Raw genomic sequence first — 21,335 nt, 5'->3', positions numbered from 1 at the left:
CAAACTCTCAGAAAAACTTAGGGGAAAAGCTTTATGATTTCCCCCTATTGCCAAAGATTCCTTGAATATAATACCAAAACACAGGCAACGAAAGAAAAACAGACAACTCGGTCTTCAACAAAACAAAAAAAACCGTCTGTGTATTGAAGCACACGATCAATAGGGTGCAAAGACAACCTATGGAGTGGGAGAAAATATATGCAAATCGTGTATCTTTTTAGGGATTAATATCCAGAATATACAAAGAATCCTTACAACTCAATAACAACAAAAACCAATTTTAAAAGAGGCAAAGTGCTTGAGTAGACATTTCTCCAAAGGAAATACAGTAATCCCCCCTTATCAGCAATATCACTTTCCAAGGTTTCAGTTACCTGCAGTCAGCTGTGGTCCAAAAATATTACATACAATAAGATATTTTGAGAAAGAGAGGCCACTTTCACATAACTTTTATTATAGTATTTTGTTGTAATTATTCTATTTTATTATTAGTTTTTCTTGTTGATCTCTTACCGTGCCTAATTTATAAACTAAACTTTACCATAGGTATGTATGTGTAGGAAAAAACAGAGAATATATAGGGTTTGATGCTATCTGAGGTTTAGACATCCTGATAAGGGGGTGCTAGTGTATACAAATGGCCAAAAAACACATGAAAAGATGCTCAGCATCACTAATGATCAGGGAAATGCAAACCAAGACTGCAGTGAGATACCACCTCATGCCCATTTGGATAGCTACTTAAAAAAAAAAGTTAAAAAAAAGCAAGCATTGACAAGGATGTTGATATAGTGGCTATTTGTCCCCTCCAAATCTCATGTTGAAATGTGATCCCCAATGTTGGAAGAAGGGCCTGCCTAGTGGGAGGCCTTTGGGTCATGGGGGCAGATCCCTCACGGATGGCTTAATGCCCTCCCTGCGGTAATGAGTTCATGTGAGATCCGCTTGTTTAAAAAGGCCTGGCTTCTCTCTTGCTCCCTCTCTCTTCGTGTGACACGCGGGCTCCGCATTTGCCTTCTGCATGACTGTAAGCTTCTTAAGGCCCCATCAGAAGCAGATGCCAGCACTATGCTTCTGGTACAGTCTGCAGAACTGTGAGACAAAATAAAACTCTCTTCTTTATAAATTACCCAGCTTCAGGTTTTTCTCTATAGCAATGCAAAATGGACTAATACGGACAGGAAGAAATTGGAACCCTTGTACACCATTGGTGGGAATGTAAAATGGTACAGCCACTATGAAAAACAGTGCAGCAGTTCTTCAAAAACTTCAAAATAGAATTACCATAGGATTCAGCAATTTCACTTCTGGGTATATACCCAAAAGAATTTTTAAACATTCTAGTCGGCCTCTGCTTATCCATACCCAGAAGAATTGAAAGCATGAACTCTAAGAGATACCTGTACCCCATGTGAATAGCAGCTTTATTCACAATAACCAAGAGGTTGAAGCAACCACGTGTCTGTCGATGGATGAACGGAGAAACAATATCTAGTGTATACATAAATGGAAAATTATTCAGTCTTTAAAAGGAAGGAAATTCTGACAAATTACAACATGGACGAAGCTGGACGACATTATGATAAGTGAAATAAGCCCGTCACAAAAGGACAAATACTGTATGATTCCATTTATATGAGGTACCTAGAACAGTTGAGTTCAAAGGGACAGAAAGTAGAAGGGGGGTTGCCAGGGCCCAGGAGGTGGGCCCAGGAGACAGCATTTAATGGGCACAGAGTTTCAGTTTTGCAAAATGAAAAAGTTCTGGAGATTGTTCGGACAACAATGTGAACATATTTTCTGAACTATACATTTAAAAATGGTTAAGACGGCAAATTTCATATTATGTGTATTTTACCAGAACTAAAATGAAACCATTTGGGGGTGAGTTTCCATTGTGGGGCCTAGGCATGAGTATTTTGCAAAGCCCAGGTGATCCTCGTGTGCAGCCAGTGTGGAGAAGTGCTACTCTGTGAGGTGTGCCCCAGGTATTATCCCCACCTCCCAGTATCAGAGAGGGCGCTTTGGGGGCTCATACAGCCAGGTAGCAAAGGAGGTGGAATTTGAACCCAGGCCTGTACCCGGGTCCACAGAAGTGTGTCTCACATGGCAACATTATGTCTTATTTGTTATTTATGTCATCAGAGAAAACATTTAAGGAGCATTGGCGCCCTGGATATTAACATAAGAATTCTAGCTGCCACCCTGCCCACTCCCAATACCGGGGCTGAGAGATTCCTCCCGTCTCTGGCCCCAGCTAGTCATGCTCACTCCTGCAGGAGACACCAAAATCAAGATGATTTCACCTCTGGGAGAAAGTAGGAGGACCTTATGCATTTAGTTTATCTATTAAAATAATGCTTAATGCTAAATCTGTGTTTCCCGTAGTTCCATCCAGGAGCCTTTGGGGGTAAAGTCATCCTAGATCCAGAGCTAGGAACACTCTCAAGTCATAGGGCAATTCTGGACAAATCTCTCACCTCTCAGCACTGTCCCAGTGTGAGAAGGGAACGCTGGGATCTTGCTTCTCACTTTCTGAAGGTCAGTCATACAACACAGAGATCAAAGTCGTGGGCTGGGCAGTCAGAGAGTCCTGGGTGGGATCTGTCCCAACCTTCCATTCACTGTGTGACCATGGGCCAGATACTTCCCCTCTCTGAGCCTCAGTTTCCATGGCTGTAAGATGAGGATAGCTATCCCTCCCTTACGGGGGGGCTGTGAAAATCAGATGTGATGGGGCATTGAATGCCCTTTGCACTGTGCCAGGGAAGCACATTGTAAGCACTCAGTGTTAGCTGTTGCTGCCACTGCTGTGGTTTTCATTTTATCTAAGTGACGGAGATGAGGCTGACTGTGCTCTGCCAGACCTTGAATTTCTTCTTTTACGACAACCCCCAAAGGAGGTTGTCTCTATCGGGGGTGGGTTGTCTATAATACAGCACCAGGTCATTCTGAATAAATAATGTGTCCCACAGAGCTTTGGTTGGTTTCCACAGAACCAGATTCTAAGACAAGATTCTGAATACAAGTGGCTTATATGATAAGTGATCCCAGAAAACTCTCGAAAGGGAGAGGGAACCTGAGACAGGGACAGGAAAGAGGTCAAACAGGGTCTGTTATCAAGCAAGTAATTGCTGTGAGCAACTGGAGCCGCTCTGGGGACCGGTGTAGAACACACACCTCTGAGTTCTACCTCCAGCCAGGGGAGAAGCACATACACACCTTCCCCATCAGTTGGCAGGTGAGTATCCCACTAGTTCCTGCTGGGGTGTTAGTGCCCTGCCTTTCCTGGACTCCAGTGGCCAGAAAAAGCCTCTAACTTTACAATGAGCAGGTATCATTTTATAAGAGCAATTTTTTGAAAAGGAGCTTATTCATCTTGCAGGATTGTCAGGAGGATTACATGAGAGGACAGTTAAAAAAAAAATCCCAACAGTTATTGAGGGCTTTCTACATACCAGGCCCTAGTCTAAGTGCTTTGCATACATTAACACATGTAACTCAATCCAATGAGGCAGGTACAGTGATTGCCCTCAAATTGCTGTTGACTGAAGGAACTAGGGCACAGAGGGCTGCAATAGTTGACCCCAAATCACATGGTTAGTGAGTAGAGGAGCCAAACTCTGAACTGGGGCAATCCAGCACTAAGGTCAAGCACTTCCCATCCTGATGATGTTATCAAGTACGGGAAGTACACAAAGTCCTGGGTGTGGAGTTGGTGCCTAATGCATGCTTCTTCTCTTGCAGTTAGTTAAGCTTTGGCCAACCTGCTCATCTGACCAGGCCTTTTTCTTTCTAGCATTTCACATTCACACAGCAAGTCGGTGAAAGATCAGGGGCCATGCCCAGGCCTTTCTGGCCCTGCCACCAGTACCCACTGAGGCTCAGGGATCTTTCTGTTACTCCAGGATGTTTGACCAGGATCATCTCTTAGCAGCTGGTCTCTCAGGGGGTTTGAAAGGCTATGATGGGCTATGTGATCCTCAGCAGGTCACTGGAGCATCCTGGGTCTCTGGGTTTCTTTATCCTGTGGGGATGTAGGATTTCTTAGGCACAGCTTCAACACTAATCATGCACTATCATCCTTCATCCTTCAGGCAACCCTGTAGAGTAGGTTTTATTATCACCCTCACTTACAGATTAGGGAATGGAAGTGATGAGAGGTGAAGCAAATTGGCCAAAGTCCACAGCTAGGACAAGGCTGGGCTGGGATTCAAAGCCACAATCCCACAATCGGGATTCAGAATTGCTGGCATATTATCTGCCAGGATAAAAACAGGCATCTGGGTTGACCAAGCTGGGGCCAGCAGGAGCCTAAGCCGATGACTCATCACACTGAAGGGGCCCCATGGATTCTGAGTTGGTTCCCGCATTGCTTTTGATGATAATACACAGATCCTTGTGGCTCAGGTCAAGGAAGCTGGAACCTCATTACACTAGAGACATGTAGCTGGAGCAGAGGAATTCCATGATAACACTAATCATCGTTGCTGCCACTTACTGAATGCTTCCCATGAGTCGGGCGCTGGGCTGGGCTCTTTGCATTAGGGGCATCTCCTAACAGCCCTTCATGGTTGCCTCTGTTATAATTCTCATTTCCTAGGTAAGTAAAATGACACTCAGAGCAGGAAAGGGGCTTGCCTAAGGTCATATTCATGGTAAGCAAAGGAAACAAGAAATCAACCTTGTCTGTTGGACTTCAGAGCTGATTCTTAATCAAGTCTGTGATGGGAAAAATATTGACCACTGTTCCTAAATAAAGGCCACTCTAGGCCGGGCGCGGTGGCTCAAGCCTGTAATCCCAGCACTGTGGGAGGCCGAGACGGGCGGATCACGAGGTCAGGAGATCGAGACCATCCTGGCTAACACGGTGAAACCCCGTCTCTACTAAAAATACAAAAAACTAGCCGGGCGAGGTGGCGGGCGCCTGTAGTCCCAGCTACTCCGGAGGCTGAGGCAGGAGAATGGCGTAAACCCGGGAGGCGGAGCTTGCAGTGAGCTGAGATCTGACCACTGCACTCCAGCCTGGGCGACAGAGCCAGACTTCGTCTCAAAAAAAAAAAAAAAAAAAAAAATAAAGGCCACTCTAAACTGGGCATGATAGCTCTCACCTTTAATCCCAGTGCTTTGGGAGGCTTAGATGGGAGGATCGCTTGAGCCCAGGAGTTTGAGACCAGCCAGGACAATGTGGCAAAACCCTGTCTCCACAAAAAAAAAATTTTAATGTAGCCAGGAGTGATGGTGTGCACCTGTAGTCCCAGCTACTCAGGAGGCTGAGGCAGGAGGATCACTTGAGCCCAGGAGTTTGAGGTTACAATGAGCTCTAACTGCACCACTGCACTCCAGCCTGGGTGACAGAGTGAGAGCCTGTCTCTGAAAAAAGTTTAAAAATTAAAAATAAATAAATAAAGGCCACTCCCACTTTTGAATACAATAATACTTCATGCTTATAAAGTACTTTCCATTTACAAATTACATTCACATCTGAAATCTCATTGAATCATCAAAAGAGCCCTGAAAGGGAGCTATGACTATTATCACCATTGGGCAGATGAATTCACTGAACCTCAGAGAGCTAAAATGATCTACCCAAGGTCCCAAGATTTAGAAACACAGGCTTGGGAACCAGATGAACTTGGGTTCAAACCTTGACTCTGCCATTTTCATTCCTTTGACAAATATTTACTGAGAACGTAGCTGTGTGGGCTCAGGCAAGTAACTTCACCTCTCAGAGTCTCCATTTCCTCTTCTGTAAAAGTCTTCATACCACTCATCAAATCCATTCCCTCTCTAATCTGAAAATACCAGACACTTGCTTTCTCAGGTCCCCCTATAGCTAAAGCATGAGCATGTGACCTGTCCTGGCCAACGGGATTTTAAAAGAAGTCTGCTAGGGTGCTCCTGGGAAAGGGTTGTCTCTCAGAAAAAAAAAGAAAGTGGGCCAGGCGCTGTGGCTGACACATGTAATCCCAGCTCTATGGGAGGCCAAGGCGGGCAGATCACCTGAGGTCAGACATTTGAGACCAGCCTGGCCAACATGGTGAAACTCTGTCTCTACTAAAAATTGAAAAATTAGCTGGGCATGGTGGTACATGCCTGTAATACCAGTTACTTGGCAGGAGGCTGAGGCAGATGAATTGCTTGAACCCAAGAGGCGGAGGCTGCAGTGAGCCACGATCACGCCACTGCACTCCAGCCTGGGCGACAGAGCAAGACTCCATTTCAAAAAAGAAAGAAAGAAAGAAAGTGGAGCATAGGAGAAAATGTCTGTCTTCATGGGTTAAACATCACTGAATCTATGTCTGAGGGTTGGAATTGGGCAGCCATCTTGTGATATGAAGCATCAAACATGAGGACCAAGCCACTTGAAGGGGTTGGGGAGCAGAGGAGCAGAGAGATGAAAAGAATCTAGAATGCTGGTGGCATCATTGAGCCATTTACTCAACCTAAAACCAAATGCCTTGGAACTTCATATTGTATTCAATGATACATCTTCCTCCTTATTGAAGCTGCTTTGAGTTTTCTATTCTGCTACTTGCAGCCCAAAGCATCCCTAACTGGCATACTACTGGTTGTATTGTTGGAGGAATTTCAGTGAGATAGCAGATATAGAGCACCACTAATCAGTGCTGGGCACAACAAACATCAGCTACTCTGGAAATTAGGAAGTTATCTCAGGGCTTTAACACTGAGACTATCCCAGGGATCACAGACATGCCTGAGCTGGCAAATCAGTTCCCTGTCTCTCCTGCTGAGAAAAGCCTGTCAAGTTTTCCGAGAAAGCCAAAGCCCCGTGGTAGCCCCAGCACCGCAACCCTGTCACACCAATGGTGCTGACTCCATCTTCTAAACAAGAATCAATCACACTGCCTTTTGCCTAATGGGTTTTGATTTTCACTCCCATGATGGCAAAGAGAACTAGGGCCTGTGCTTTGGTTTGTCTCCGAGTTGCCAGAACATCCCATCAATTATTAACAGCGTCAGCTCAGTCTCCCTGGCACTGCTGCTATCAGAAGGAAAGGGTTTGCAGCAACTCGGCCCACCCAGCCCTAGAAAAAAGACTCTTTTCCTTATCATTTATAACAACAATCCCCACCTACTATGTGCTAGGCTATGAGCAAAATTTTGACAAATGTGATTTAATGAAGACCCTGTAAGGTAAGCCTTTTATCTCCATTTTATAGGTGGAAGGTTGGGACTTGGAAAGTTGGAGAAATTACCTAAAGCTAAAAACTATGGAAGTGGGGAGCAGCACAGAACCAGATACATCCTTGCTCTTCAGCATATGATATACAGCCACTTTTGTATCTTAAAATCACCTAGAAATGATCCTCCATTTGGTCCTGTCACTCTGTGAGTTCTAAGAAATTTCCACAGGCTTTGCTTGTTTTGACAAGCAAGGCATCCAAGCTGGGGGGAATGGGTGGGGATGGGTGGGCAAGGTGCAGGTGACTGAAAGGAGGCCAGAGGTGCAGGGACCTGGGTTGCAGGTGGGCAGTGAGAAGGGGTGACAGGTTCCTAAACCCTGAGACACAGTGACTGACTGCTTGCTTGCTTGTTTGATTCATTCATTCATTCATTCATTCATTCATTCCACATGCTTCTCAGTGCCAGGCACCATCATCGGTGCTGGGAATCAAGCAGTGAATCAATTCATGATACTCCCATTCTTGTGGGTGTGAAACAGAGAAACACAGAGAAGCAAACATAATTTCAGATGGCGTTTAAGGCCTCTGCAGGAAAGACGTTGCATGATGCAACAGAGAGTGAGGGGAGGGAAACTGTTTATAACAGCAGTCAAGGAAGGTCTATCTAAGGAGGGAAATGTGAGCAGAGACCTGCTCAAATGAGGAAGGGGGAGAAGGGGCTGGCCGAGGGGGAATCTGGGGAAGAGCATTCCAGGCAGCCGAAACAGCAAGTGCAATGGTCCTGAGGTCAGATAAACCCTGGACTGTTTATGAAACAGCAAGGCCAGTGGGGCTGGAGCCGAGTGAACCAGAGGAGATCAAAAGAGATGAGCTCAGAGAGGTCATGGGGGGCAGATTCTGCCCAGGCCTTATATGCCAGGATGAAAAGTCTGGATTTTATTTTGAGTGTGATGGGAAACTTCTGGAGGATTTTAAGCAGATGAATAATGTGATCCAATTTACATTTTGAAAAGCTCACTTTGGCTGCTATGTGGGGAATGGATTGCAGGGGCAAAAGTGGAAGCCGGGAGACTGGGGAGGAGGCTGTGGCACTTGATCATTATGGAAAGAACACTCGGTTTGGATTTCTGGCTACTCCTGTCTGCCTGTAGTGTGACCTTAGGCAAGTTACTTAACCTCTTTCAGCCTCACTGTTTGTGAAAGGTGGGATAATAACAGAGCTGTGTTGTTACACTCCATACACAGTAGGTGTTTGATCATTGGCAGCCAGGATTTCTATTCTGAGGGCCAGTGAGCCTGCCTGCCTCCCGATTTCAGCTCTGGCTACAGAAAATCCTAGATGGTCCATCTGCCAGGAATGTGAGCCGGCAGCCCCAGACTGGGATCATGGAGAGGTCACGAGGCTGTCCCTGCTAGCGGATTAACCCAAGGGAGAGGAGAGGTTCTTTATTCCCAAACAGCACCTCTTGCAAGCCTCAGTGCTTGGGTCTTGCTACCAGAACAAAACATGGCCCTGTGCCTGCTTCTTCTCTGGGAGGGCAAATCATCCAGTTCCCTGTACCTTGTTCTCATGTTTTAGGGACAGGACAGGGAGGGAGAGTCATGTTTGGGCCTAAATGGGATGTGGAGTGGGAGATCCTGTGTCATGCCTGGAAATAGCAAAATAAGTCTGTTGATCCTAAGCTGATTAAGGGTGAGTGACTCTGTCTTAGGAGGAGGCATTTTGGACACAAAATCAGGGGTGGGATTATGGAGAGAGACAGCCCACAGCCTCAGAGGAGGAATCCAGGCCCAGGAACCTTTACATCCTTGTTAGGGCCAACAGGGAAACGAAAAAAACATGTGGGGGCTCCCTCCACCCTCTTACCAGCAACCCCTTCTCCATCCACTCAGGGGTCCCTCCTTGGGTGGCCAGATCTGGAGGAAGGACCCCACAGAGTCTCCCTTCAGACTGGGACCTTCAGGTGGGCCTTCAGTGAGAACTGAGCCAGAGACCCCACAATGAAAGGCTGGGCTGGACAGAAGCCAGCCCTAGCTAGTAAGATATGTCTGGATGTTTAGGCTTCCTCCTCTCCTCTTTCTTTTGCCATAAATCTATGTATCTGAGCCCTTTTTTTAGGCCCCACACTCAGTTACATTCTCTCCATGTTTCCCAACTTGGTCTTGCTGGATTTCAATATCATCTATCTTTTCTGGGTTCTCCATGAACCTCACACAACCTCTTTTACAGGTTTGGACACACTGTTGCATCATTTGTTCCCAGCACCCAGCACTTCGGGCACATGAAGACAGGCCCCATCTCTCCCAGGCAACCTGGAATCCCAGCCTGACACGGAGAAGTTGCTAATCAACCAATGCCCTCCAGCCCTGCCTTGGCTCCCACCCCAAGCCTTCCTCAGTCCCCTCCAGCCCCTGCCATTACCCAGCAGCACCAAAGACTCTTGCCCACTCTTTGTGTTCAAACTCATTCCTGCCTCCTCCTCCTCCTCCTTTATTTTTCACATTGCCTCATTTTTCTCTCCTATTTTGAAATTTACATCTTGTTCCAAGAGCTGAAGCATCTTTACAAGCTGCACCAACCATTCTTGAAATAATGTCACCAAATAAATAACCAGGGGGTGACCCCTCACCCACAAGCATCCACAACCAACTGCATGTCTCATGTGGGTTCACACCCACCCCTCTGGGTCCCTTCTTACTTATGTTTAAACTACCTGACAGTATCTCAATGTCCTGTAAGCATGTCTGTAAGCTGCTTTTATTCCCTTCCTGGGGCAGAGTGAGGTTATAAATATGGAGATATTAAAATCACAGGGTGACCCAATCCAGCCTAGGTCTGGGACTTCACAGGGAACCAAACCCTACTCCACCCCAGCAAGCCTGTGTTGTCTCTCTGTGCTCTCTCTTTCATTAGTGTCCATCTTCTTGCTGTGGCTTTTTATGGGTCCCTGTAAAACCTTCTCTCCAACAAAGTAGGGGTATAACATCTTGGATAATAAAAAGATGGAGTGACCAGTGCCACATGGGAAAAGTCTGAGGGGGTTGGTCCTCACCTCTGGGGACTCAGTCCTAGCCCCTCCCCATCACTAATATTCATCTTTGGGAACTAAGCCAGAGTCCTTCAGCAGTGGTCCTCAATATGGGGATGCAGGCAGATCCCCCCCAGCCCAGCAGCCCCCAGATCCCTGACTCACCTTGGCAGCCACGGAGGAATTGGGCTTCTCCAGTAGATCCCAGAGTTTTTTCCTCTTCTCTGCACAGCACGTGTTATCGAACTCCTCGCCTTCCCGCTCCCGTAGGGTCTCGGCCTCACGCTTGAGCTCCTCATTCATCTGCTCTTTCTTCTGGTGGTAGCGGGCCTGGCAGCAGGACTCCAGGTAGATCTCGTCGATGCCCCAGTAGTCGAGCTCTTGGCTGAAGCTGAGCGCACACATCTCCTCCATCATGTGCAGTCGCCCAGTGCGGTAGAAGTTGAGGATGGAGGTGAAGGCGCCCGGGTGGCGGTCAAAGAAGTACTCGTTGTCGTCGAGGCTGTAGTCGTCGCACACCTCGAGCAGCGAGTCGTGCGTGTTGCAGTCGCGGAGCTTGCCCAGCCGCGTGCGGGGCAGGCGGTCCAGGGTACGCCAGAGCACCTCGTGCGCCAGCCCCCCGACGTTGAGGCGGACCCGCCGAGAGCACGCCTTGCTGCGCACGATCTCCATGGGCTCGGGCGGCAGCGAGCTGGTGGAGCGGGAGCCATGCTTCGTCATGCCCGCCGGCATCGCTGATCCGGCCGCCCCCGCCCCCCCTGCCCCCCCAGGCCGCTGTCAGTCGACGGCAAGGCCCGCTGCTGCGGGGGAGGGGGGCAGGGAGCGCTGTGGGCTGCTGGGGGTGCAGGGGGCCGCGCGGGCGCGCCTCACGGCCGTCTTCTCACCTCCATCCCGACGGCTGCGAGGCAGAAAGCGAAAGCGGACGCGGGTCAGCAAACGGGGAGCTAGGCATGCTGTCCCCCCGCCCCCCACCTCTCCACCAGGCTCCCAGCCGGCCTTGACCTTCCCGGCGCTTAAGCAGCTCAGTGGGGTAGGACGGATGGGCGCTGTCCCTCCAGCCGGTGCTGAAGTCCGCCCCACCCCATGGACGGAGGGAGGGGCTGCCCCTCGGGGCGGGGAGAGAGCCCCAAGAGATGCCCCTGGAGCCGGGGAGGCCCCACCCCGGGCTTCTGCGGCCCAGGCGCGACCCAGCCGCCCGGGGCGCTGTCCGCCCCTTAGAGTGCTGAAACTCGCTTCTTTATGGGTCTCCCGATCGAGTCCCGAACCTGGCCCCACCATGGGGAGAGAGGGGGAGCTGCATGAAAACTTTCTTTCTTTCTTTTCTTTTTTTTCTTTCTTTTCTTTCTTTCTTTCTTTCTTCTTTCTTTTTTTTTTTTTTTTTTTAAATTTTTATTTAACGAGTGCCCTTCTTTTCCTTCCCCTGCTCGAGATAATCAAGATTTTGGGGGTGGGGAATGGCAGCGGGCTTTTTTCTAAATCTTAAAAGATTTGGGGGAATTCCGGGGGTTCCAGGTGCCCACCTGTCCGAGGTCACAACAGACGGAGTGTGCACAACAGCCCCTCTGTCCTGGAGCGACCCCTCTTCCCAAACATCGGAGCATCTCCTGAGGTCGCTCCAGCGACGAGGTGAGCCGCGAGGAGGAAAAGCCCACTCTCGCCTCTCCCTCTGCGCCCCCAACCCTACCGCAGGAGGGGCGGGCAGAGTCCTCGGGATCCGCCTGCTCCGTCCGCCCCTCGCTCCTTCCCCGCCCCCTTCTCCTCCTCCTCCTCCTCCTCCTCCTCCTCCTCCTCCTCCTCGTTCCTCTCCTGCGATGGCTTTTTATAACTCCGGGTTCTGCGCCTTTCCCCGGGTTTGGAAGGGAAGGGGTGGGGGAGGTGGGAGGCGGGGAAATGAGCTAAATTTTCTGGCCTTTTCAAAACGTGCCATCCTCCTACCGCGCACTGGTGATTTCGGGGGGTTTCCGTGAGCACCCCCTGCATGTAGGGCTCACGCCTTAGCCCCAGAAAGGGGATCGCGCGCCCCCCCAGGCCCCAGCCCTTGCCTGCCTCCCACCCCGCTCCCCTCCAGCCTGGAGCTGCGGAGCCCGAGCAGACCAACAGGCCGAGCTGCGGCAGGCAAGCCCCCTGCCCGTGTCCCCATGCACCCCCAAGGAAGGCCGTACTCCCCAACACTCACCCCCAGGGCGGCCGCCTCCTGGGGCCAGGGACCGCGCATCGTCCCGGCCGCCCGGGCGCCCCCGCCCGTGGGCAGCGGCGGTCCCGGGGCCGGGCTGGGCCGGGCCTACCCCGGCCGGGCAGGCAACGCGCCCGGGCTGCAGGCGCCGCGGGGCCGGGGCGCGCTCTCCGAAGCTGGGGACGCGGGCGGGCGCCGGGGGCGCGGGGGCAGGACCGCGGCCGCGCGGAGTCTCCTCCACCTCCTCCTCCTCCTGCTCCCGCGGCGGCAGCGGCGGCTGCCTGGGCGAGATCAACAAGTCGGGGCTGAGCTTCGGCTCCGCGCTCGCTGCTATTCTGTCCCGCACTTCGGAGCGCCCAAAGCCGGGTACCGAGGCGGGACGGCGCCACCTGCGGGTCGGAAGCGCGCGCGCGGCTTAACTCCTGCCTGCCCGGCCCAGCCTGCCGGGGAGGCCAGGGGCGGGCTCCGGGTTCGGGCCAAGGAGACGCGCGTGGCCGTTCATCCCTCTCCACTCGGGCCACCTGCACAGCCGGCCTCGCGATCCCGCCTTCCTTCGTGCCGTCAACAACGTGGGTTGAACGCCTCCTGTGCACGAGCCGCGGTGCGGGGCAGGGTGATAGGCGTCTGAGATACAGCTGTGAATCAAACGCAAACATCCGGCCCTCGTGGAGCTGGTTGGAAACAGATCATAAACAAAAAAGAGAAAGGATATATGAGGCGGTTACAAGCGCTGGGGGAAATAATGAAGCAGCAGGGAGGGTCAGAGGGTGGGAGGGGGCAGATCGGAACTGTAAATAGCCCTTGCTTTCATGAGTTTCCATTCTAGATTTTAGCGGGGGGTCGGGGGGAGTGTGGAGGCGGACAATGAAAACATCAGTACATATGCAATGTGGCAGGTGGTGATAACCGCTAAGAAGAAAAATAACGCGAGGTGGGGGGAAGAGAGGGTGAGGAGCGAGCTGGTTTATATAGTCTGGTGATTCATTCATTCATTCATTTATTCATGTTAAGTTGGACATCTGGTTATTGACAGCTTCCTATGTGCAAGCAGAATGCCAGGCTCCGTGAAGGAAAAGTCTTTCTCCTGGAGCTCCCCATCCAGGCAAAACCCATCAGATAATCCCAGAAATGAAAACTGGAGGAGGTACCTGGAGAGGCAGGCAAGGGTTCTCTAAGGATGCCACAGATGGGCCTTGTATTTGCTCATTTATTCTTTCAAATTTACTGCATGATAAGTAAATAGGTGCTGGGGGCCGGGCACAGTGGCTCATGCCTGTAATCTCAGCACTTTGGGAGACTGAGGCAGGAGAATGGCTTGAGCCCAGGAGTTGGAGACCAGCCTGGGCAACATAGTGAGACTCCCTCTCTGCCAAAAAAAAAAAAAATTAGCTGGCTATGGTGGTGCGTACCTGTGGTCTCAGCTGCTCAGGAGGCTGAGGCAGGAGGATCACTTGAGCCCAGCAGGTCAAAACCGCAATAAGCTGTGACGGCACCTCTGCATTTCAGCCTGGATAACAGAGTGAGACCCTGTTGAAAAAAAAAAGTGCCAGGGACGGGTATAGCAGTGAGTGCCCCTGCCCTGGAGAATGAAAACTGAACAAGACGCAGGGTTCCAACACGGGTTCCTCTCTGGCCCTTTTCTTCATTTCTAAAATTAAGGAGTTCATTTCCATAGAGTTGCACATAGTATTATTATATATTTTTTACCTGTCCACTTATCGTCTCCATCATCATGACTCTTGTCCAGTGTACCATTGTCTTGTCTCCGTGCAACCTCCCTGCAACTTGGCGTCCCTGGCTCCCACCGTGGCCTCCTACAGTTCATTCTCCCCATGGCCACCAAAACAACTGCTACATTTCATAAATTGGACCATGTTTCTCATCTGCTTAAAACCTTCCCAAGACTTTCCCTTGCTTTAGACTAAAACCTAAACTTCTGACCTATTGCCCTAATTCAGCCCTGCCTCCCTGTCTGAGCTTGTAGACCAGTGGAGGAAGACAGGTAACTAAAAAAGTGAATTTTTAAAGAGAGAGTTTCAGGCTACGGTGAGTGTTATAAAGGATATGGAACATCATGATGGGGTGGAAAGAGACCAAGCTGCTAGCTTTAAACAGGGTGGTCAGGAAGCGTGTCTCAGAGGAGATGAATAGAGACTTGAAAGATATGAAGGGACTAGCCATGGGGAGAATGAGGGAAGGGCATTCCAGGTGGAGGAAATAGCAAGTGCTAATGCCCTGGGCTGGAAAGGGGAAATGAACTATGTTTAAGGGACAGCAAGGCAACCAGAGAGATCGGAGCAGAGGAGGCAGGAGGGACCATGATCGGGGGGCAGGGACCATGCAGGCTCATATGGGCCATGGCAAGAGCTTTGGCTTTTATTCCTAGTGAAATATGGGGAAGTTACTGGAAGTTTTGAGCAGAGTGACTTAGGTTAGACTCAGGACTCTCTGAAGAACAGACAGTGGGGAGCAGGGGTAGGAGTGGGGAGACCAGCAAGGAGGCTGTTTTAGTTTTCCAGGCGAGAGATGATGGTGGCTTGGTCCAGGATGGTGGTAGTGGAAAGAAGTGGTCACGCAGGATCTATATCAAGGGTAATGCTGTAAGGATTTTCTGATGATTTGATGTGGGGTGTGAGAGACAGTGAACCATCATCCTGCTTCAAGCTGGTGTTCCTAGGGTCAGAAAGGTTCTCAGCTGGCCCCTCTGTAAGCCTAATCTGTTGAAGGCAACTTTTCCCCAGAGATCTGGGCATTCCCACAGGAGGCTGCAGAAAACAATAAATCCTTCCTGATGAGAGGGAAAAAATGACTCTATAATGGTGAAATTTCCAGGCATTACTGCAGGCATGACTGTGCCTTCCAGGTACAGCTAACATAACGCCTAGAAAGTGTGGTTCTTCTCCACTCCATGTAACCAAGGAGTGGGGATGAATGTTTGTTAGGCACCTACTACGAATAGTCCTCTGAAGGTATAACATCCATCAGCTTCCACATCTGGAAAAAGAGATGAGGTTTTTTATAGCTGTGGAAGCTGAAGCTCCGAGAGAAGGTGTCTTGCCCGATATCTTGCTGGCAACTGCTGGCACAACCAGATATGGGAATCTCTTGTTTGACTCCAGAATCAACAGGCTATCCAAATACCAGAGCAGCCTCTCTGCAAAGTCCTTTCTCTATCAATTCATTTGTTGATTAATGGAATCATTCCAGATGTTTACTGAGCATCTACTATGTGCCTCAGCATGGGCGTTGGTGCTGGGAATTGAGGGCGAATCACTTACATGGTCCCTGTCCTCGTGGAGCTACACACCTCTCTTGCCAAGGCCAAGAACAGACAGAAAACCTGATACTTGTTTTTCTTCTGTATTGTTTTATTCATTTCTTAATTCCCTTTTATCTGCATTCCCCTCCCATTACCCTTCTAACCCATAGGAAATGGTTGTCATGTGTCAACCGTATATTGTTTTGTTTGGGTTTGTTTTTGTTTTTGCTTTTAGAGATGGGGACTCACTCTGTCATCCAGGTTGGAGTGCAGTGGCATGATCATGGCTCACTGCAACCTAAAACTCCTGGGCTCAAGTGAACTTCCTGCCTCGGCCTCCCAAAGTGTTGGGATTACAGGTGTGAGCCACTGCGCCCAGCCTGTATATTGCTTCGTTTGTGTGAGTTCTTGAAAACTGTTTGATGTTTTGTGTGCACTTTAAAACTTACATATATGGTTTGTGTTATACATCACATTCTGTTTATTTTTCTCTAAGATCTATCCATGTCGCTGTGGGTACACCCAGCCTGCAGCTCATAATAGCTGCACAGTTGTTCCTGATGGCACATGTCCCCTCTCCACTGTCCACCCGCTATGTGGTCACCCAGATGACCTCCAACTCCCACCACCACAGTGAATGCATCCACGAGCATCCTCCCACATGTCTGCTTATGAGCCAGTATGATGAGGTTTTAAAAACACATTTCCTGCGGGTTTGGATTTGACACATCACAGAGTACGTATGCACTTCATTTAACTAAGCGTACCAGGTCTCTCTGCAGATGTCTGGTCCAGGCTGCATCTCACCAGCAGTGCTTGGGAGTTCCTACAGCGCCACACCCCAGCCAGCATTTGGTATTATCCAGATATCTAGGTTTTGACAGTCTAACACGTACAAAGTAACATCTCAGTATATTTAAATTTGCATTTCTCTGATTACTAATGAGTCTGAGACTCTCTTCGTGTGCTTGTTGTTCTCTAGTAGAAATCACCTGTGCACATAGCGGCCCATTTTGCTATCAGGATTCCTGTTTTATTCTTGATGATTTGCAGGATTCCTTTGTATAATGCAGATTTTAAGTCCCTTGTGGATTTTAGACATTGCAAATATCTTCTTCTGCTTTGTCACCTACCTGTTAACTTTGTCCACAGTGTCCTTTATTAAACAGAAATCTTTTTAATGTGATCAAGATAATCTATTTTTGGCTGTATAGTTTGTGCTTTTAAAGTTTTTATTTGAGTCCTGCCCCGCCCCTAAGTTGCAAACAGTTGTGTTTATTCATTTTACATTTTTATTTTTTACTTTAGGTCTTTAATCAATTGTGTGTGTGTCTGTGGGTGTTATTTAGTAGGGAGCCAACTTCATTCATTCCCTATAGTTGACTGGTTTTCTGAAAACCCCCTGTGAACCTGTGAAATAACTTGTCCTTTCCCCAGCCGATCTGCGGGCCACCTTTGTCATATGAAGCCTCCTGCACTCCCGACTCTGCTCCACTGAGCCACTTGTGCTTATGTCACTGTGGTCCTGTTTTTATTAGTATGGTTTTATAGTGTGCTTTAGTGCCTGTAGCCCTTGTCTCTTCTTTGTTCTTTTTTAGGGCAGACTTGGCTATTTGTGAACCTTTAATCCTCTCTACAAACTTTTTAGTGAGTTTATTATGGGACAGTTTCTCTTCCCTTGCACTCATTTCCTAATCCTGATCACCAACCTGCCACCGAAGCCTACCCACAGCTCCTCTGCCCACTGAAACTCCTAAGGAATGTTGCCATGGTTAATACTAAGTGTCAACTTGATTGGACTGAAGGATGCAAAGTATTGCTCCTGGGTGTGTCTGTGAGGGTCTTGCCAAAGGAGGTTAACAGTTGAGTCAGTGGACTGGGAGAAGAAGACCCACCCTCAGTGTGGGTGGGCATCATCCGATCAACCGCTGGCATGGTTAGAGAAGAGCAGGCAGAAGAAGGTGGGAGAAGCTGACTTGCTAAGTCTTCTGGCCTCCATCTTTCTTCCATGCTGGATGCTTCCTGCCCTCGAACATCAGACTCCAAGTTCTTTGGCTTTTGGACTCTTGGACTTACACCAGTGGCTCTCAGGTCTTTGGCCACTGACTGAAGGCTGCACTGTAAGCTACCCTACTTTTGAAGTTTGGGGACTTGGACTGAGCCACTACTGGCTTCCTTGCTCCTCAACTTGCAGACAGCCTGTTGCAGGACTTCACTTTGTGATTGTGTGAGTCAATTCTCCTTAATAAACTCCCCTTCATATATACATCTATCCTATTAGTTTTGTCCCTCTGTGGAACCCTGACTAATACAAATGTGGACAGACAGGTCCAGGTCCCTGGAAAGAAACCTGGGGCCAATCTTCCAATCAGCTGGAAAGCCGAGGAAAGCAATTTCCCCACAAAAACGAGTGAAACAGAATATTTTGATGTTATTATGTTTGTTTGTTTATTTGTTAAACAAACAGGGGATACGTTACAATGTCTGGAGATATTTTTGATTGTCATAACTGCAGGGGAGAGGGAGAGTGGTTGTCCTGGGATCTAGTGGGTAAAGGCCAGGGATAGTGCTAAGCACCATGCATGGCCCAGGACAGCCCCAACTATAAAGAATTCTCCTGCCCAAAATCTCAATAGTGGCAAGATTGTGAAACCCTACATGAGTTAGATGGAAGGCAAAGGTGTTTCCCAGTCTGGAAATGCCGTTCTTCAACGTTCTTCAGTGATTAATGAGCACCTACTATGTGCCAAGCATTACTCTTGACACTGGAGCTACAGTGTAAATAAAATAGACAGTCCTGTGCTCATGGACTTATATTCTGGTGGGAGATACAGTTAATAATCAAGTAAATAAGTCATTCTGCTTGTGATAAATGCAGTGAAAAAAAAGTAAACAGGAGGAAGTGATAGAGCCTGAGAGAGACATCAGCAACTTTAGATAGAGTGGTCAGGGAAGGCTTCCTGGAGGAGGCAATATGTCTGAGCTGAGAACCTGTAGGTAGGAAAAGCCACCCATGTGAAGTTCTGAGGAAGGAGGTACAGGCAAGGGAACAGCACAAGCAAGGGCCCTAAGGTGGGAATGAGCTTGGTGTGTTCTAAGAACAGATGAATGCCGGGACCAAGCCATGCAGTGCCTGGTTGAGATTTTATTCTCAAGGTTAAGGGAGGAGTTTGAGTTTTTTCTAATTGTGATGGGAAGCCATGGTAGTGTTTTAAGCAAAGAAGTTCCATGCACTGATACGTTTTGAGGCGATGGCTCCAGCTGCTGGTGTGCACTATGAAGTATTTGAGGATAAAAGACGGTGGCAGGAAAACCCATGATAAGATTTCTCCAATTGTCCAGGGCAAAGGTAATGATATTTGGACTGTGATGATAGTGGTAACGATGGCTGGGCAATTTCACAACCACAAGTCTCTGATGGGAGACTGGTATCTAGTGGGTGGGGGCCAGGGATGCTGCTAAATACCACGCAATGCTCAGCACAGCCCCCCACTATAAAGAATTTTCGGCCAGGCGTGGTGGCTCATGCCTGTAATCCCAGTGCTTTGGGAGGCTGAGGCGGGCAAATCATCTGAGGTCAGGAGTTGGAGACTAACCTGGCCAACATGGCGAAACCCCATCTCTACTAAAAATACAAATAGCCAGGTGTGGTGGTGCATGCCTGTAGTCCCAGATATTCAGGAGGCTGAGGCAAGAGAATTGTTTGAACCTGGGAAGCGGAAGCTACAGTGAGCCAAGATTGTGCCACTGCACTCCAGCCTGGGCGACAGAGCAAGACTCTGTCAAATAAATAAATGAATAATAATAATAAATCCAGCCCAAATGTCAATAGTGGCAAGATTGAGAAACCTTAGGTTAATTAAATGGAAGACAAAGGTCCCCAAGCCCAAGGCGAGTGCTACATGTTCCACATCTCTCAGATTCTTCCCCACCAGTAGCCCGATATTTACAAAGCGTGGCTCCAGATTCAGATAAAGAACATCTGGGTACGCCTGGAGCTTGCAAGTGCAGGCAGTGGAAATGGCTCTGTCACTTTTCAGCTAACAGCCCTGTTGTGACTACTTGTCCATTCATTCACTCAACAGGGATTCAGGGCAAAATGACTCAGATGGCAGTGTGACCTGTGGCTCAGAGGAGGATTCTGGAGTCAGAATGGTGCTATTACTTACTTGCAGAGTGACCTTGGACAAGTGCCCTAACCTCTCCGAGCCTCAATTTTCTCATCTGAAATATAGGGCGGTAATAAAAAGAGCACTTGCTTTATAGGGTTATTATGAGGAATTTGTAGAAAGCACTTAATCATCACTAGCTCTCATTGTCTGGTAACTGTAGGTTACCTAAGGGCAGGAACTGGTCTGTGTTGCTCATCTCACGTAACAGAATGCTTAACTAATAGAGACTTAAAGAATACAGATATTTACTTATCTCACACAAAAAGTTAAGAGGAGGGTGGCATGAAAGGTGATTCAGCAGCTCAACTATGTTATTAAGGACCCAGGTTTCTTCCACCCTTTTGTTCTACCGCCCTATATATGTGGGCTTTTCATGCCCAGGCTTGTTGCCTCATCGCTACAGAATGGCTGCCATCATGTCAGGCATCAATCTTCATAAAATCATTTTCAAAGGCAGGAAGGAGGAGGTGACAAGGATGGCCAAAATAACTCTCACTTCTCTCACTCTCTCTCTTTTTTTGTAATCCTGCCACCCACTGCCAACTTCCCTACCATCTCATTGGCCGGAACTGGGTCCTATAGCCACCCCTAGGATGATCACTAGCAAAGGGAACAGGATTCACCCCATAGGGTGAGATTATTCCTGTATTAACACAACTCAAGTTCCTTTAATAAGGAAGAAGTAAAGACAGAAGTTGGGTGGACAGCCAACAGTGTCTGCCATACTGTTCACCGCCATTGTGCCCAGGATTACTTTGTAATCCCTATTACAAAGTAACTGTTTGACAAATATTTTTGAACGAATAAATAAACCCTCTTATTTAAGGGCATGTAAGAAGCTTATGGAACAGTTTGGAGGTTTCTCAAAATAACTAAAAGTTGAGCTACCATATGATCTAGCAATATCATTGCTAGGTATATACTTCCCAAAAAGGGAAATTAGTATATTAAAGAAATATACACTCATATTTATTGCAGCACTGTTTAAAATAGCTAAGATTTGGAAGTAACCTAAGCGTCCATCAACAGATGAATGAATAAAGGCAATGTGGTACATATATACAATGGAGTACTATTCAACCATAAAAAAGAATGATATCCTGTCATTTGCAACGACATGGGTGGAACTGGAAAGCATTATGTCAAGTGAAATAAGCCAGGTACAGAAAGGCAAACATCACATGTTCTCACTTATTGGTGGGATTTAAACATCAAAACAATTGAACTCATGGATGGAGAGTAGAAGGATGGTTGCCAGAGGCTGGGAAGGGTAGTGAGGGCTTGGGGAGGGGGAGGTGGGGATGGTTAATGGATAAAAATATAGGAAGAATGAATAAGACCTACTATTTGATAGCACAAGAGGGTGACTATAGTCAATAATAACTTAAGTGAACATTTTAAAATAAACAGTGTAGTTGGATTGTTTGTAACTCAAAAGCTGAATGCTTGAGGGGATGGGTACCCTATCCTCCATAATGTGCTCATTTAACTTTGCATGCCTCTATCAAAACGTCTCATGTACTCCATAAATATATACACCTACTATGTACCCAC

The 21,335-nt window shown here is 48.3% G+C and overlaps 1 protein-coding gene across 1 annotated transcript in view; it reads right to left on the bottom strand.

Moving 5' to 3' along the window:
• The window catches only part of KCNB1 (potassium voltage-gated channel subfamily B member 1), a 119,719-nt gene extending 108,189 nt beyond the window's left edge, over positions 1–11,530 (bottom strand). The window contains exon 1 of the mRNA XM_008014495.3: positions 10,343–11,530. Within this exon, the coding sequence (XP_008012686.3) occupies positions 10,343–10,909 (567 nt within the window). The 5' untranslated portion in view covers positions 10,910–11,530. The remainder of the gene's footprint in view (positions 1–10,342) is intronic.
• Positions 11,531–21,335: the final 9,805 nt, after the last annotated feature.

Source organism: Chlorocebus sabaeus, chromosome 2, assembly GCF_047675955.1.
Source record: "Chlorocebus sabaeus isolate Y175 chromosome 2, mChlSab1.0.hap1, whole genome shotgun sequence".
NCBI classification, from domain to species: Eukaryota; Metazoa; Chordata; class Mammalia; order Primates; family Cercopithecidae; genus Chlorocebus; species Chlorocebus sabaeus.
This window is presented reverse-complemented; position numbering and strand designations above follow the sequence as displayed.